Source organism: Aythya marila (genome assembly GCF_965140915.1).
Source record: "Aythya marila genome assembly, chromosome: Z".
Classification (NCBI taxonomy): domain Eukaryota; kingdom Metazoa; phylum Chordata; class Aves; order Anseriformes; family Anatidae; genus Aythya; species Aythya marila.
The window spans coordinates 40,227,683-40,245,232 of record NC_139080.1 but is presented as its reverse complement, the minus strand read 5'-3'; the positions used below and the strand labels follow the sequence as shown (position 1 = coordinate 40,245,232).

The window sequence follows — 17,550 nt, the reverse complement described above, 5'->3', positions numbered from 1 at the left end:
GGTTTGGAGAAGGAGCAGAAAAAGTGGGAATTTCACTCCTGCTGTGCTGTGGAAATGGTCTTTTCTCTTGCTCAACAGTAAAGGGAGAGTCTGGGCACAGCGTAAGGAAGTTGATAACATGTTGACAAATATTTCTTGTATGTGAGTTGCAGAGCAGCTGTCAATGTTATTTGGGTTTATAGCTTGGAGCAGTGACTGGAAAAGACAATTCTACACCTTCACTTTTGAGAGATGGCCTGCAGCAGGGTTTTCGGTATATGTGAAAGTTGAACCTGAAATGAAATTGTGGAGTTAGTCTCATCACTTGTTAACATTTAATAATTAGTAAATTGCCTCCATAATCCCCAAGATGCCCATTGATATTTCTTAGGCAAACACGGCTACAAAAGTCTTCAGTAAACAATGAGATTTCTCTGCAGGCAGCACAAGTTTCCGACTCTGCAGGGCAACAGGCAAAACCTCTTTCCCTTTTGGGATCAGCTGCCGGGACAGTTTGAGACTTGAAAATCTGTTTCTTGACATCAGAAACAAAGAAGTGAGTCACTGTCAGTGACCAGCCAGACACACCAGAGCTCCAGCCGGCGTTGTCAAGAGCAGAAAGCAATGTATTGGAGCACTTGCATGTGCCAGATGCTAGCTTTTGGCTTCATTTTCCACCAAAATGTATTATGTTTGCATAAAATACTTTTCCAGTACAGAATTCACTGTTCCTGGGGAGACTAAAAAATACAGAAAATGTGTTGGGACCGGTGATGAATGTGTTTGTTTGCATTTGTTTATGAACTTTTCTAACACCTTCAAATATTCCAATATTATTGTCTCAAGTGACTTCTGAACTACATTTTATGGCAAATACAACACTCAGAAATTGGCTTTCTTAGTAAAACTAGACTACGGACTGCTTTTAAAAAGACCACACAAAGCTTGGCACGTAGAGCAAAATAATTTCTGTAGAGTTTATTATATACATGGTTTATTTTGATTTAGAATGTGTACAGAGCACATGCTGCTAAGTTGAGCACGGGCTCATCTGTTGATACAGTTGATACCATAACCAGCTCAGCAAGTCTTCCAAACTAAAAAGTGGCTGAGACTGGGAGGGCACAGGCAGAAGTATCTAAATAAGCTCGTTTTGCACTTAATTCTTTATCAAGTGTCCATCTGTGACCACAGTCAGGTTCCACCAGAGTGGGTGGATGCAGGGTTGGATCTGTGGGAGCCAGTCACAGTTCTTTTATTATATTTTGAGCAATAAATCAGGTGCACACTTGCAAGAGAACTGTTCCCTGTGACTGGTGCTCAGTGTCTGGTGAGGTTTGGCAGCCTAGGTGCACCAAGGTAGGGTCACCTGAAAGGTGTTTTATGGATCACCTCAACTTCACTAATCTGTGTGACCACCCTAGGATACTTAAGGTGTCAAGTAGGTAGAATGAGGCCAATTAGCTTTAATTGTCTGCTAGGGGAAAATAAAACTCTAACAAGGACCCATAAACTCCAATACTTTGGAAAGTTTTGCCAAACTTTTTTGTTGTGAAATAAGATTCAGTGAGGATATCCTGAAGGAAATGGTGTTGTGAACTGGCAGGACCAGCATGATATTTTTTTTTCTAATGACCAGTATATCTCTCATGTGTTATTTCTGTGTTACAGCTCAGATGACATATGCTAAATACCCTTGTAAACAATTGCCTCGGAATAATTAATACTGGCTATTCATGGAATGAAGTTGCAGTAAGAGTGTGCTAAAATTCACCAAAAGTTTCAGCATTTCATTTCCAAAGTCATCTCTACAGAAAGAAAGGGAAATATTTGGGGCCTCTGTCAAGAATAAAGCCTGAAAGCCTGAGCATCTGTGATGACAGGTGCCCCTGGGCAGCTGGAGGAGTGTGAGAAGGGACTGGTGGAAAGAATTCACACTTGGTCATCACCAAGACAGAGGAAGCACAGGGGCCACCATGACAGGACAAATGTGTGAGTGGAGGGGGTCAGACAGATGGCAGAGTCCTCTGCGTGTTTTGGGTGATGACTGGTGGCCTGAGTGGACTTCAGATATCAGGGGATTCACTCAGTTGGATGCTGTCCCAATGAAGAATTTGATTAACTGTTTTAATTAAAATAGAAACCCCAAGAAACAACAAATGTAGCAGACCTTTATTGGCTAGGGTCAGTAATTAGATACCTTGTGGAAAGCAAAACACTGGCTCTGTTCCTAAATCTCCTAAATTTCTGAACATTCATTGGCATACATTTCTTCCTGTTCCCTCAGACTGGAGTTTGCACAAGGAAGTGTCTTTTGATTTTGGTACCAAGTGATGCTTATGAATGTGTTTCTGGAAAATCCAAATGTCTCACTGGGAGCCAAAGTTCTCTGACTGAGTCTCCTTCTAGTGGCACTGGAGACTGAAACCACAGAGGCAAAAGGGATGTAGTCATAGGGCACCAGCCCCTGCCACAGAGGACCGCACCATCCTGCAAAATGTTCTGGGGTCTTCTGAATTTTGAGACCAGCAGGGAATTTATAAATGTACAATTGTTTACAATCCCTGTAAAATTTGGAAAGTCATCCTAGGGTTCATAAATACATCCGAGTTTCGCGAAAAAAAAAACATGGCAAGCTTTCAGTCATGCATTTTGATGTGCAGTGTTTCATATTTTTAAAGCTATTCCCTTAACAAAAAGGAATAGAGAGTAATAATTGAGGAGGAAAAAAACAGACATGCAAACAAACTAACGAACAAAAACCAAAACAAGCAAACAAACAAACAAAAACTAACAAACAAACAAAACAAAAAAAACCAACAAACCAAACCAACCAAACAAAACAAACAAACAAACAAAAAACAACAACAACAACAACAACAACAACAACAAAAACAACAAAAAAACAAACACACAACCAAAACCAACCAAAGATTGCAGCAGCACTGACAGGTTGAATTCCAGTCTTCCTGGGCTGTTAAATCCAACTTTAGCTTAATTTTCCCAGTTTTAACAGTTTCAGGGTACTCAGCCAGAAAACATTACTCGAGTTCTTGGAAAGGAGCTCCCTTGCAGGAGCAGGATTGTGACCAGAACCCCCATGCTCTATATTTGAATGAAAAATACATTGTTAAACATCTCTGAACATAGGGGATTTGATACCCAAAGAACGTAATTGTACAGCAGGTTATATTTAAAGTTCAAATGGCAAATATGCGTTTCAGGATTAACTGTACAACTACTTTCCATTTATGTAAAATGTGCGTGTGCTCACAGTTATCTAACCTGAAGCTATTTTGATAATCCCTTGAAAACTCTCGTTCTCTGATTTTGTGGATTTTGGCTCAGTCAGTCTGTACACATTCACAAACATCCTCAATTGCAACCAGCTGACTGCCAGACAAGATTCGTGTACAGGACTGTAGGAGTAGAGGCATCCCTGGTAAACTGAAGCCACAGATATTGATCTTTGAAGTGGATAACTGTTGGATGCAGTTTTGCAGAGCTTCAGGAAGTATTAGCAGTGGTCCTGGTGTTTGTTATGTTCAAGATCAATAGATATGTTCCTTGGCTGCAGGTTTTGTGGTTGCAGATGCTGAATCTTCACTGTTACATGCTCCTGGTCCAGGATGAGTCTTGCTGAGACAGAAAATGAGTCACTGTGGCTGCTTTCTCACTTAGAGTGGATTACTCGAGAGTAGCCATTGAGTAAACATGGCAGCAACTAAGGGACTGCCAACAATAAACAAGTCAGGAGCCAGTGACTGTCAGCAGCTTTTCAAAAGTGATGGTGTAGCGAGGCTGGCTTGCTTGGGCACCCTTCTTCCGGGTTACTGTTAGCACCCATCAGGATCTGATTAGCATACCTTTAGGCAGTTCGTGTAGCCAGCTATTTCAAGGCCTGGATCTAGACACAAACCTGGTCTGTTAGTAGTACCGTTTGTGTTTTTTGATGTGAGAGCAGTGATCACTCCACCAGGAGTCTGCCAATTGTCCTAATGATCCTGGAATACACAAGAACTATAAAAACACTAAGCTTACAAAAAGCAGGAAACTGAACTCATGGGAGTTCAACTTTTGAAGCCAGTGAAACCAAACAAATATCTCAAATATTTCAACACTAAATAATATTTCAGTCTTTGCAAAAGCAAGGGCCTGGGTGAACATCAGAGTAAATGTAATTTGTCTAGGCCAAGCACATTTACAACTTTTACTGGAGGGACAATGCTGTGGGCAAAGGTTACGTTTTATTAGTTGATCTGATGTAGCTGGGAGAAACAGACAAGTACTTAGGCAGATGAGCAATTTTTTGGGGTAATGTAGTAGGCCAAGTGATTTGGCAGATGCTGAGAAAGCAGATCCGTGCAGTAGAAAAGCTTTGCTTTTATAATCTCTTACTGAGCGCACCCCTGTGGTTTGCAGACGCACTCCAGGAGGCTGCCAGATGGCTTTTTCTTTCCCTAGGGGTGGTGATGTGATGTGGCCTGGCCCAGGACCCCACTGCTCGCCCTGACCCCACAATATCCAAGCCAGCCTGCTCTGCTCTCTGACAGGCCCCAGCCCCGAGGCTTGCTTGTCCTCTCTCTTCCTGGGCCACGGCTGTCATCCCATTGCTTGCTCTGTGGCCTATGAGCCAACAGCTTGGTCAGGGGTGCAAATCTGATGGCTTTTCCTTCAAAAAAGAGCCACTGCAGCGTGGACTGGGGGTCAGTCAGCTGGCTGTAGGCACGCCGAGGTGTAATGTGGCCAGTGCAGAACAGAGGGGGCAGAGCTAGTGACACGCCTTGGGCACACCCCAGTGCATCCATGGCACACATCAACAATGTAAATAAGCAGCATAACTCAAGGGAATACTGTAGGAGCAAGATTTCATTCCTCTTTTTCTGAGGAAAGGCAGCCCTGTGCTACACTCTGCCAGAAGAAACAGCTGGGCTGAAGGAGCAGTTGCAGCACTTTCCTCTGTGTTTGATCCTGGGGAAACATGATGGATGAAAGGGGCAGAACTCATAGCGAGGGAGGTGAGCGCTGTCAGCAAATACATGCCTGATGATTTCTGCTTTACCTGGTTCTTGTCTTTGATATTCCCTATGGAACAATGGAAACTGATTTAGGGTGCCAAAGAATAAAAGAAAGGCTTTTCTAAAATAATTCTTTACAGTTCAGAAATTCACAGCGGAGTATCTTGTACCTAAATCTTACTTGTGTTCTGCTCAAGTGTACCGGCTAATAAGAATCACACAGCATTTTTGAAAGAGCTCTTGCAAGTAAAAGCAGAGATAATAGACTACAATCTGGGACCCTTTATGTCAGCAGTTAAAGAAGTGTCAAAATGATATAATGAACAGTGTGAAAGGGAGATGTGAGTGGTTTGAACAATTGCTCATTGGAATTGGTGGATTGTTCACAAGCCTACAAGGCTGTGTTTGGAACAAGCAGAAAGAATACTTGAAAAGTGCATAAGCATCTGTGAGGTCACTGTGAGAGAAAACAAGCCCACATGGTTGTGCTTGGAACAAACAGAAAATCTGGTGTAATTGGTACATGATGTCAGGATCTTGGGACTCAAAGAGGGAGGGTGAGGAGACAACCCATCTGTGGCCAAAAACTCTTGCAGTTAAAGCATCCCCAGTGAGACTACTGTAGTGGAGCAACTGCTCTAAATTAAAAACAGAAAACAGCAGCACAAGCTGAACCCCTGCCAGGAGCTTGTAGCCATGCTGATGGATCAAGATGAGAAGGCATTGCCAGTATGGTAGTAGTTGTGACCAGATGCCAAACGCACAGAGGGCTTCAGGGCTATTGTACTACTCTGACCTTTATTGACAGGCTCACTAACAGCTGCCTTTGTGCACTTTCTGGAGAAGCAAAGGACAGTGCAGGAGAAGGGGCTGGTAGTCATGCCCTTTCTCCCTTTCCAAGCTCTCTGCATGGAAACAGTATCAGTAACAAGCCTTTGGAAACTTCTTTCCCCTGGTTTGAAAACCCATTGCTCTGACTGCTTTGGCATCCTTGACCACCAAAGATCCCAATAATCAGTTTCTCTTCTCAGAGACAGATTCAGTCTATAAAGCAGAGTGAGCTTGTGTGTGAAGAGAGCTGCTGGGGGCAGCTTCTGCTGCCAGGGCTCCTGCTGTCAGGGTTGTTGGTGCAGTGGAGGAAGGTGTGTGGCTGCTGGGAAGAGCTACCTGTCTGCTTATCATCCAGGGCTGTGGTTTCCTACAAAATGCTCTTGTTTTGTGTAAATGTTACTTGCTTTTGCAAAAGTTGCCTGGAAACCCCATTGTTCCTCCTGAAGTGGAATAGTACAGAGGTAAATTTAAGGGGGTCCTCCTCAGGTGCCCTCCCTGATGGGCAACAAGAGGGATGCCAGTGGCCAGGCAGGACCACAAGCTTTTGCTGCAGGAAAGTGGCAGCCTTAGGCCTAAGGTGCCCCTATGGACACACAAGAGGGAAACCCTGTGACAGCAGCTGTGCATGAGTACAGCCAATGTTGTCCAGTTTTGTGGTGAGTGCTGGACATCAGTCCCTGCAGACAGCAAACACAGACCACCTCCTGCATCTCTTTCCCTCAGCTGTTTTCACAGAGCTGCTTTTAAGAAACCACAGATGAGACAAGGAGGTTTAAAGACCAAAAAGTTTTTTCCTACAGCAATAGGTCCCAGTGGAACAGTGCATTTCTTCTGATGCGAATCTAACAGCTTACCAGAAATGAACTCCACTGTGGCTTAGCAAGAATGGAAATAATGATTATGTTCTGCTTTGTCAAGTAACTTTAATCATAGATGTTTCAGACATTTTGGGACTGAACCTATACCTTTGTGAACATGGGCTGGCCTTTGCTGCTCAGCCCAGTGCACACTGTGTGAGCTTTTGTCCACCTGTGCCAGAAACTGCTGCTGCGAATCCTCTGGGGACCAAGAAGAATTGGTCAAACACTGTCCCTGCCGCTGCTAGGGACATGAGGCAGATGGACAGGCCTCCTCTTCTTTCTTTACCTTCTCCTCCTCCTCCCCTGGCCAGGCATCGATGGTGAGCAGTGCTGCTTTCTGCAGCAGCCTGTGTTGAACTGATGCTGACACTGCCCAGAGATGCTGGTCACACGTGAGGCCTTGCTCACAGGAGACTGCCATAGGGTAACACCCTGACCAAGGCTTTTGTGTGGTTGATCAGTCTGAAAGTTTCTTTGACTTTTTTTTTTTCATAGGATTGTAGCAAGAAAAGTTTTTCCTCCTATTGAAAGGTGACTTTATCATGCCATTTTTTGCTTTCCCAAGACACTACCTAAAAAAAACTTGAAAAGCTCCTCTCTTCCACTTTTCTCCAAAAAGCCTTACCAAAATGCATGGTAACTCTTCCTGGGAAGAGGAAAGGTTTTCTCCAGAAAATCTCAGCTTTTCATGGGTTAAACAAATTAAACAGTGATCCATATGCTTCTGTTTTTCAAAACAACTGCCAGGTCAGCAAAAAATGCCCATGTTAGTTGAAAAGTTTCCTTTATATTGACAAGGAATTGACCCAAAAGCAGTGTGTTGAGTCTGAGGCTTTTGTATCCAATATCCACAACCCTTCTCCTTTTCAGCCAAAATTTCATTCAAATATATGGGAGAATTTATGTGTTCTTACCTCAAAGTCTCATCTAAACACAATCTGCACCCAAGGATAGCCTCCAATTAAAAACTTAATTTGCAAAATGATCATTAATATGTTTTTATGATTAATATTTTAAACCAATTTTTCCTGGTGATATAGTAAGGAATAATAGGTCATAAAAAACTGTCTGTTTTTCTTTTTTTTTTTTTTTTTTTCTTGGAGTAGAATATAAAAAAACCAGCAACAATAAACAAACAAACAAAACACCCTAAAGGCACTCCCCAAAATCCAGACACTGGTATTCCAAAGAAGTATCAGTTTTTGTTGTAAGAATCCCTGATAATATTCTTTTCTGTTTCCATAGGGAAAGTACAGAGGAAATCCAAACATAACTGGCATTTCTTGCAAATTTTGTCTATAAATAAATGTCTAATCAAATGTAAATTTCCAGACTTTTTTCTGCTTCATATTTCCTTAATAATGTTTCTCTTGGAACTTGCTGTTTATATACATTTTTCTTGTAAAGCTTCACTGTTGCTGAACTGAGCAAACAGCTGTGTCAGACATAAGCCCCATGAAGGGTGTAAAATTTCTGTGGTTATGCTTCTAAATGTGAAAAGCTAGTTGGTAATTTTAGCTCCGCCCCCTCCTTTTTTTTTTTTTAGGTTTCTTAATGGGATTTGGTTTAGTTTATTAGCCAGTGTCTGGCTTTGTGCCTTGTTTGTGTTATTTACAGGGAGAGCAATCACTGTCATTTCCTTACTGAACTGGGGGAAAAAGTAGTATTGCTGGTCTCACACCAAACCCCCACAAACCATTGATATAATTGCTGCTGACTGATGTAGAGATGGCCATTTAGTAAGTAAATTAAAAAAAAAAAAAAAAAAAAAAGGTTAAATATAGATTAGGAAAATCTGAGTGAATGATTCATAGAGTTACAATATAACCAACTGTAATTGAGAGACTTTGTAAGGAACTACTTATTACAGCATCAAGATCAGAGACTTGCACACAGAAGGATTTTAAAGGTCTCATTTTGCAAGTCTTACAGATGCGATGCGTAGTCACACTGATTTGCAGTATTGGGTCCTAAGCCCCCCTGGGGCTCAATATTTTGCTTGGACAAGCAGAAATGTAAAATGAGCACATTCTTGGTCCTGTACAGAGTTTGATACAGCTGTCAGGCAGAAAGCAGACAAGTTACACAGTAGGTAAGCAGTCATTACAGAAACCTGGGTTGGAAAGTGCACTACTTGCCAGCTGGAACAGTGAGTGCATCACCAGAGAAATACATCCAAGAGTCCCCTTTCTCCCAACTCTTCTCTTAGCTGTACATGTTTGCCATCACCAGGTAATTGCTAACTGCCAGTAGTTAAATGTAGGTAGCCATCCCTGTCTGTTGTCACCTGTAAAATAGCTTGTAAGTTCTCTTCACCATAACAACAACAACAACAACAACAACAACAACAACAACAAAAAGGCCATTCCATAAATTAGGAAAGCAAGAGCAGCTTGCCTGTATTTACAAAACTAATTATACTGATTAGGGCTGTATCTACCCCCTAAGCAAGTCATTGCCAGAAATTGCAAGAAATAATATGTTTGTGTTTCTGCGTCATCAGACTTTTCCCAGCATTTTGTGACTTTCTGTGGTTTGGAAAAGTAGCCCTCTTCTGACAACTCCTGAGTGAATTCTATAAATTAGGTGACTGTAGGTGATTGGAGGGAGGAGGATTTTGAGGGAAAACAAAAACAAAAACAAATCCATTATGACATGCTGCAAATGAAGCTGCATGTTGCATTTTTAATGAGAGATTTCTGGGTACATCAGTGTGCATTCATCCAGTTCTCCATAGACTGTTAAATATCCTTCTGTTACTCCCACAGACAAGTGTGGAAAGTTATCTGCTTCTTTACTCCAAGGAGCCCTCTCTTTGCATTGATTTGCTCTCACAATCGCTCTGTGTCAGTTCTTGAGGTCTGCATTGTGGGACCTTCCCTTCTGCAGCAGCAGCACATCGTAGCTATTATTGAAACACAATTTAGTTTAAAGGGCACTTAGTCAATGGCAGCATTCATTTGTACGAAGTTTACCATTAGCATTTTCTGTGCTTGATTCTGCAAAGTGCCAGGCTCTCTGATCCTCATTAGCAAAGCATTTTAACATACAGATAAAACTCTCTATCAGTGGTCCCATTGATTTCAGTGGAGCCAATCACACTCTGATCCTTCCAGAACAGGCTAAAAGGATTAGTAAATTGGGGGTGAGAGCACTTTTTCTGGAGACTTTGATGAATAAGTCAAATTAATCTTAAAAACAAAAAGAACGAAGAGATTCTGATTAAAAAGAGTTCATGATCTTTACTTTCGTATCAGTGGGGATTCAGACCAATCCTGACTGGAAAGTTTAAGAGGTTTTCTTTCTTTTTTAAATGAGTACTTCTGTAGAAGAACATTAGTCTACTTATAATTAAGCCTTAAAGCCAGGCAGCCATTTGAACCTCACAGCTGGTAATTTGAGGTATTCATGGGAATATTTTTCTATGTCAACATTAATTTATTTCTGAAAAAGAAAGAAGAAAAAAAAAAAAAGGTGAATATTATAAGAATGTTCTGTTTCCTGTGGGTTTTCTCATGATGTCTAGAAAAAAATAGGGTTGAATTCTAAACTGAAATTGCCAAGCATGGATTCTGAATTACAGGTTTCTTTGCAGGCAAAATGATCCAAATTCATGCTAGCTTAAAAACACAGATTTTGTGTCTGAACTGGATAATTCCACTTAAATCAATGTAAAACAAGTGTCGTGTGAGAAGCATTTGACTTCTGGTAGAGCCTTAGTAATCTCCCTGTATCACCCACCCTCATGAAAAAACATGCACGCCCTGGACTAGATCATGCCAGCAAATAAATACAAATAAATCTCTTGTGGACTAAGTTGGTAGCTGTGTGCAGGTGGATGTTTTATACACTCACATTGCAGTTAGTGGCAGATGAAGTATATGGAAGGCACATTAGGTGCCTATTTCTAAATATGTACTTTATTTTTTTTTCTTTGATGTGCTGTTGCAATAATGGGTTACTTGCACTTGACCAGTGATTTTGTGTTTTCCTTCAAGAGACTAAAACCAGGCACAGCAGATATAAGAAGAAATTCTGGTAAGAGGCAAAAATAAACATTCCATTCCCTAAAAAGGGAAAGAAAATGCAGCTTTTCTGTGTCCACACAGCCCCTTATACTGCTTAGGGCTACATTTATCCCATAAGTAAGTAGCAATCATTTATCTTACATCTGCTAAACAAAAATGCACAGTACAAATGTGTTAGATTGTTTCCTATGCAGTGTCCCCAAGTAAGAGAGGGAGCAGATAAAGTGGGATATTGTAGCATACACTGCTTAAGGAACCAGGGATCATCAGAGCTCCTGCCATCATCATGCACTGGGCAGAGGATTTTGGGAACTGCATAGACCAAATCTGTGCTTGTTGTTTGTTTTGTGGGGTGGTGACTGTCCATGCTTATGATTTTTTTTCACAATAGAGAAAATACTTGTGAATCTGAGAGGCAATAGCAGAGCTTCTAGTAAGAAACCTCAAGGTAGTTTTGTTGAGCTGAAGAGTTCAGGTGGGAATTCAGAGAGGAGAGTGTGCCTTAAAGGCAAACAATGTATACAACATCACTCTAATTCCTGCTGTGTCCAAGTTAAGCAAATGCTTACACATGTGTAGGACCTAAGAATGGGCTCTGTGGTCAAGTAGAATAAAATTGAAGAAATATATGCCTTGAGGAGAGAAAAGAGTGTAGGGTGATGCCCTGCTGTGTGAAGGACTGATGTGACAGTCCTCAAGAGCTCTTGCAACTCCAGCTTTCTATGACTACTGTATGCCATTGCACACTCTCGATCTTGGTTTTGATGTGTTAATGAACTCTCTAAGAACAGGCATCCATTCTACTGTGATTTATTTATCATTGTCAACTTTTCCTACATAATGTTTCTTTGGTATGTTTTTGCATCTTCATGTCTTTTTATCCTTTCATCACTTCCTTTCATTTGTTTTTATAGAGGAGCTGATGTTTTAGTCCCTGCTCTTAAAATATCCATCTGGAAATTAATTTTGAAATAGTTCCATTGACATCGCTGATACATTTAAATATAACTTTACATTGAGCACTATTTCTGAATCAGTATAGTTGTACCTGCTGGTATTGCTGCTTAAGAGAGAGTCTAATCAAATGATTTGTCTACAGCTACCTGTTTTGGAGGGCAATGCTTAAATAAAAATTCTGATGTGTTTTGTTCCTAGGACATTACATTTCCGTGGACACATCTTATGAGGGTGAGAAAGCAGTGCTTTTCAGTCCTGACCTATATTCTGAAGAGTGGAGCTGCATCAGACTGATTTATCAGATAGCAACTACTTCAGGGACTTCATCTGATCATGCCAGGCTCAACCTGTATCTGAGGCAAGAAGGAGAGAGCTTTGATCGTTTGATGTGGTCAGCCAAGGAGCCTTCAGATAGCTGGCTCATAGCTAGTTTAGATTTAACAAACAGCACAAAGAAGTACAAGGTAAGCCCAATTTTGGAAGACACCACAAGCTTTCATTATGGTATCGTATAATCAGTATGCATTATGGTGTATGGACTAATTTACAAGCATTTCCACTCTTGGCCTTACTCTTCCTATTCTGACTCCATGGAATATGTGGTCTTCAGTATGCACTTCCTGGACAGAAGAGAAATGCACTCCATACTGATGGGATGCTGAGTGCTTGTTCTAAAATCTCTGGGTTAAAACTGATGCAGGCTAGCAGCATGTGAATCACTTGTCCCCTTCTATCCATAAAGTCGGTGAGTAATGCTGTTTTGAGTCAGGCAGTTAATACTCTTCGAAGCAAAGGCATCTGTCTCACTGGAAATCACAGCAGACTGAAACCAAGCAGCAAAGATACCTCACTTCTTGGCAGCCTGACATAGCTGCAGTTGTCTCATGGGAGATACATGACCTGCCAGGTCTTAGTTCTGCAGATGTGCTCTCAATGCTGTCCTCTGCACCCTTCTGGAAGAAACAAGGATCAGAAGGTTAGGGCAGAGTATTTCTACCCAAATCCTCTTATGATGCATTTCTCACAGTAACTTCCTGTATAGCCAAAGATGAGGAATATAAAGCTATCTATTTGCAGTGAATGATATGAAGTGCAAGCTATTTTGACCTTGTCTCATTGTCCTTCAGTGTGCCTTTTTTTCCTCAGAGAAGGGCATTAACTGTCTTTAATACATTCTGCCAAGCCTTTCATCAAAAGTACTTCTGCTGACTGTAAGGGTGTTGAGGTCCCTACATATGTTCTGTTAGTTCACCTGTTTAGCCAGTTTAAGTGTTTAGGTTGATAATGGCCATTCTGACACCCTAAAATCTACAATTTGATTTATATTGTGCAGATTGTACTAGAAGGTGAAATGGGACAAGATAAATCTGCCAGTATAGCCATCTTTGAAATTAAAATAACTCCTGGGTATTGCATTGGTAAGTAATGTCTGCTCAGCTCTCATATTCTCTGCATAGCACAAAATGCCTCATTGGCTGCTTTAAAACCAAGTTAAAGATTCTGTTTTATGAAAAAGGCAAGGGGTATTCTCTTAATGAAAACTTGACGGTTGCATTTGATACAGATATTTCATTGTTTTTAATTTAAGACAGTGCACATTAAAATGCGTATGTATGTACCTACCTCTCTAGTATATATAGACATTTCATATAAATTCATGTGGAATTTCAGTAACCCGTTCTGTTCTTAAGCTACTTATTGTTTGAACAGGACCAAGTGTTATATTTTCACAAAAATAGATGTCTGCAAACATTAAGCATAAGAGCTGCAACATTATGTCTGCTGTCTGCTGCCTCATGTTTCCTTACAGAGGCACCTTTAAGGCTACAGAGTGTCAATATTTACACTGATTTTATTTCCTCATGACATTTGCCAAAAACTGCTAAGTCAGTGGCTCAGATGCTGGGACACCTTCCCATTTCTGGGAAGCTCTGGTGGAGTCCAACCAAACAGTTAAAATTCTTTGGCTCTGCAAAAGAAACAAAATAGCTTTATCACCACTAGGAAATCCTGTTGTACTTCCAGGCATCCCTGTCTTGCAAGTGGGTGTTCTGCTCTTCTATATAGAAGGTGTTATCTTGTAAATCTATTGTATTTGGTTCTAAATTACAGCAGATGTATATTACCAAATAATGAACAGAGAGATTGGACTAATCAGGACAGAAATGAGGATAGCAGTGATCAGGAACTGTGTCTTAGCTTGCTTTTGTTTGTTATGAGCTGTTAAGCAATGTGTCCATTTTTATAAATGTAGTGTTCTTTGTGCTACTGTATGTAAAACAAGCCCACTGCTTGGCCTTTCTTTTAGTTTCCGTAATGAAAATGTGTGCATTGAACTGGTGTTTGCAATTGCAGAATGTGACTTTGAAGAAAATCATCTTTGTGGCTTTGTGAACCGCTGGAACCCCAATGTGAACTGGTTTGTTGGTGGAGGAAACATTCGCAATTCCCAGTCCATCCTTCCCAAAGACCACACACTTAACAGTGAATTGGGTAAGCAGCAAATATAAAACAGAAATATAGTGGATTCATATAAGACTCTTATATTGTTTATGTATACTTATATGCTATTTCTTTTATCCTGGCATTAGGTGGGGGAAGAATGACTCGTGTGTAAATAGAGATCAGAAAGAGATGGAGAGAACTTGCAGAAGGCCACACAAAATTTCCCATACGCATTATAATAAGGTTGCTATGCCTTTCTCTCTGCTTCAAAATAAGGAGAAGGAGCTGGATGCTGAATGCCCTGAAGTCTATAGGGCTCTATTCATCCCAGGATACTCAGAGATCTGCCTGAGGTCATTGTGAGACCTCTCCCAATTATTTTTGTAATGGTCTTGGGAGTCTAGAGAGATCCCAGTCTGCTGAAAGCTGGCAGTTGTGCCAGTTTTCAAGAAGGGTAAGAAAGAAGACCTGATAATTACTGGTCTGTCAGTGTCACTTCAGTGCCTGTTAAAATGATGGAGAAGATTATTCAGGGAGTTACTGAAAATCACTTGAAAGACAGTATAGTCATTGCACAATATGGATTCATGAGGGGAAAGTGCTTTTTAGCAAACATAATTTTCTTTTATGATAAGGTTACCCATCTAGCTGACCAGGGGAAGCCAGTAAGTGTCATATTTTGGATTTCAGCAAAGATTTCAGTACTGTTTCTCACACTAAGCTTCTGGACCAAATGTCCAGCATACAGCTAGACAAATACATAATGTGATGGGTGAAAAATTGGCTGACGGGTCAGGCTGAAAGGGTTATAGTGAATGGGGCTACACCAGGCTGGCAACTAATCACTAGTGGGGTTCCCCGGGGCTCCATTTTAGGGCCAGTTCTCTTCAATGTTTTCATAAATAATCTGGATGCATAACTCAAATGCATACTAGGTAAGTTTACAGATGACACTAAACTAGGAGGAGCTGTTGATTCCTTCTAGGGTAGTAAGGAATTGCAGAGAGATCTTGACAGACCAGTGGTAATCAACAACTGTATGTAGATTAACAAGACCAAGTGCTGAATTGTACACCTGGGATGAGGCAACCCTGGCTATACATATGGACTGAGACTGACTGGGGAATGGGAGGATGGAGAGCAGCCCCACGGAAAGGGATCTGGGAGTTCTGGTTGGGAGCAGTGTGCCCTGGCAGCCAAAAGGGCCAGCCATACCCTGGGGTGCATCGGGCACGGCACTGCCAGCTGGGTGAGGGAAGGGATTGTCCTGCTCTGCTCTGAGCTGGTGCAGCCTCACCTCAATGGCTGTGTACAGTTTTAGGTGACACAATATGAGAAGAACATAAAGCTATTAGAGAGTGTCCAAAGGAGGGCTACAAAGATGTTGAATCTTTGTCTAGAGGGGAAGACGTATGAGGCACAGCTGAGGCTCCTTGGTTTGTTCAGAGCAGGCTGAGGGGAGGCCTCATGGCGGCCTGCAGCTCCCTCACGAGGGGAGCGGAGGGGCAGGCGCTGAGCTCTGCTCTCTGGGGACAGCGACAGGACCCGAGGGAACGGCATGGAGCTGGGACAGGGGAGGGTCAGGCTGGGGTTTAGGGAAAGGGTCTGCACCCAGAGGGGGTTCGGGCACTGGGACAGGCTGCCCAGGACACTGGTCACAGCACTGAGCCTGCTGGAGTTCAAGAAGTGTTTGGACAACACTCTTTGACATATGGTCTGATTTTTGCATGGCTCTCTGTGGAGACAGCAGTTGGACTTGATGAACCTCGTGGGTCCCTTCCCACTTAGGATGTTTTGTGATAAAATTTTGTATGGTGCAGGGAAGGTGGCTTCTAAAAGTATGGCCCACAGTGTGTCAAAAACTTGTACCACTGGCCTGTGCATCTGGCAGGGATTTTCTTCTCAGTGGCCATTGGAAGTGAGTAGGAAAGCTAAGGGATTGAAACATGTTTGGGGAATTTCATGTTAAATTGCACGGGATTTAGGAGTGGTGTTTCTTTCGGTCAAATGGGGTGCTGTTAATGCTGTCCAGCACTCTGTAAAGGCTTAAAGTTTTTTTTAGCACTGTCCCTATGTGAAATACTTGCTCTGGCCACCTTACTGACACAACACTTAAAATCATCATGGAGAAAGTCTGGTGGATATCTTAGTCTTTGATGTAGTGTTTGTTGTATGAAATGCCACAGCAGATGACACTTGGGAGATCTGGCTTTCTGCAACACAATGTGCATCTCAGACAATGTGGAGTTTTTGATGGTGCAAGGAACTGCATCATGAAAAGTGGGGTTGGTACTCTTTCCTTAACTCATGCCGCTGTGCCTTTTAATTTTATTTCACAATTGTGTGAGTTGAGTACAGAGTGTCAGCCTAGCCCTGCATAACCCCAAGTCACTTAAATACTGGTAAAATGTTGATGGAAGTTGAACTTGCCACAGCTTCGAACTCTGTAGACAGTGGTTCTACACATTAGAAAGTGCTAAATGAGAGCAAAAGGTGGCAGCTGGCAGTGATTTTTTTTCTTGTAGCCACACTATTTCTTGTTCACACCAAGGCCTCACTGATGACCATTGTCTGAGAAGACTCCAAGAAACAAAAATTCACAGGAGAGCTTTCATTTTGCAAGAAGTGTGTTATGAAGATACAGCAACCATTTGTAAGGAAAACTTTAACTGATATATGAAAACTGCAGAAGAAAATGAAGCCCAGAACTTCTCAGGCCAGTTTCACTGAAGTGTCACCAGTCCCTTACAGTGGCCAAGCTGGAGAAGACCCACAGCCACAGCAACCCTTTTCCCTTTTTCCACTGGAGTGAAGTGAGAAGTGACAACTCCAGGACTGGGAACACTATTAGATAATTGGCTGTAGTTGTGTAGATAGAAGCAGATACAAACCTAAGAGCAGAGTTTGCAGTGTCCCAGCTGATGCATCCTGCCGATTTAGCATTTCACTCTCCTATGAGTTTTCTTCTTGTGAAGAACCATTTTTCCATTGATCAACAGGCACTGTTTGATCCTGTATTCTTGACAGTAGAAAAGGAAAAACTACAGATGCACAGCTTATTCATGAACATGCACATATCCTTACATCAAGATAGCTCTCCCAAAATCACAGTCTCTTCCCTTTGAAAATCCTGCCTAGTACATCATATTGGCTGTTCAGGGGAAGGGTTTTTACCCATCTGTATTGCGTGTTTCTGTTAATGAATCTCTCTTAAAAGTATTTTTAGGGATTTTGAGAAAAAACAAACAAACAAACAAACAAACAAAAAAGAAAACACAACAATCTATACAGTAAATATAAAAGATTTAGAAACCAAATTTTAGGTAGATCAAACAGCTTTATACAGGTAGTGAAATGTACAGAATTACAAGATGTTTTCCAACTCATTTGTTACATTAAATAAATGATGTGCTGTATAAAATATGTGAGGAA

The 17,550-nt window shown here is 41.5% G+C and overlaps 1 protein-coding gene across 2 annotated transcripts in view; it reads left to right on the top strand.

The window, feature by feature from the left end:
* The window catches only part of MAMDC2 (MAM domain containing 2), a 65,057-nt gene that overhangs the window by 20,765 nt on the left and 26,742 nt on the right, over positions 1–17,550 (top strand). For both annotated transcript variants that reach the window (XM_082782492.1, XM_082782493.1), the window contains exons 3-5: positions 11,872–12,137; positions 13,007–13,091; positions 14,029–14,166. In XM_082782492.1, the coding sequence (XP_082638618.1) occupies positions 11,872–12,137; positions 13,007–13,091; positions 14,029–14,166 (489 nt within the window). The remainder of the gene's footprint in view (positions 1–11,871; positions 12,138–13,006; positions 13,092–14,028; positions 14,167–17,550) is intronic.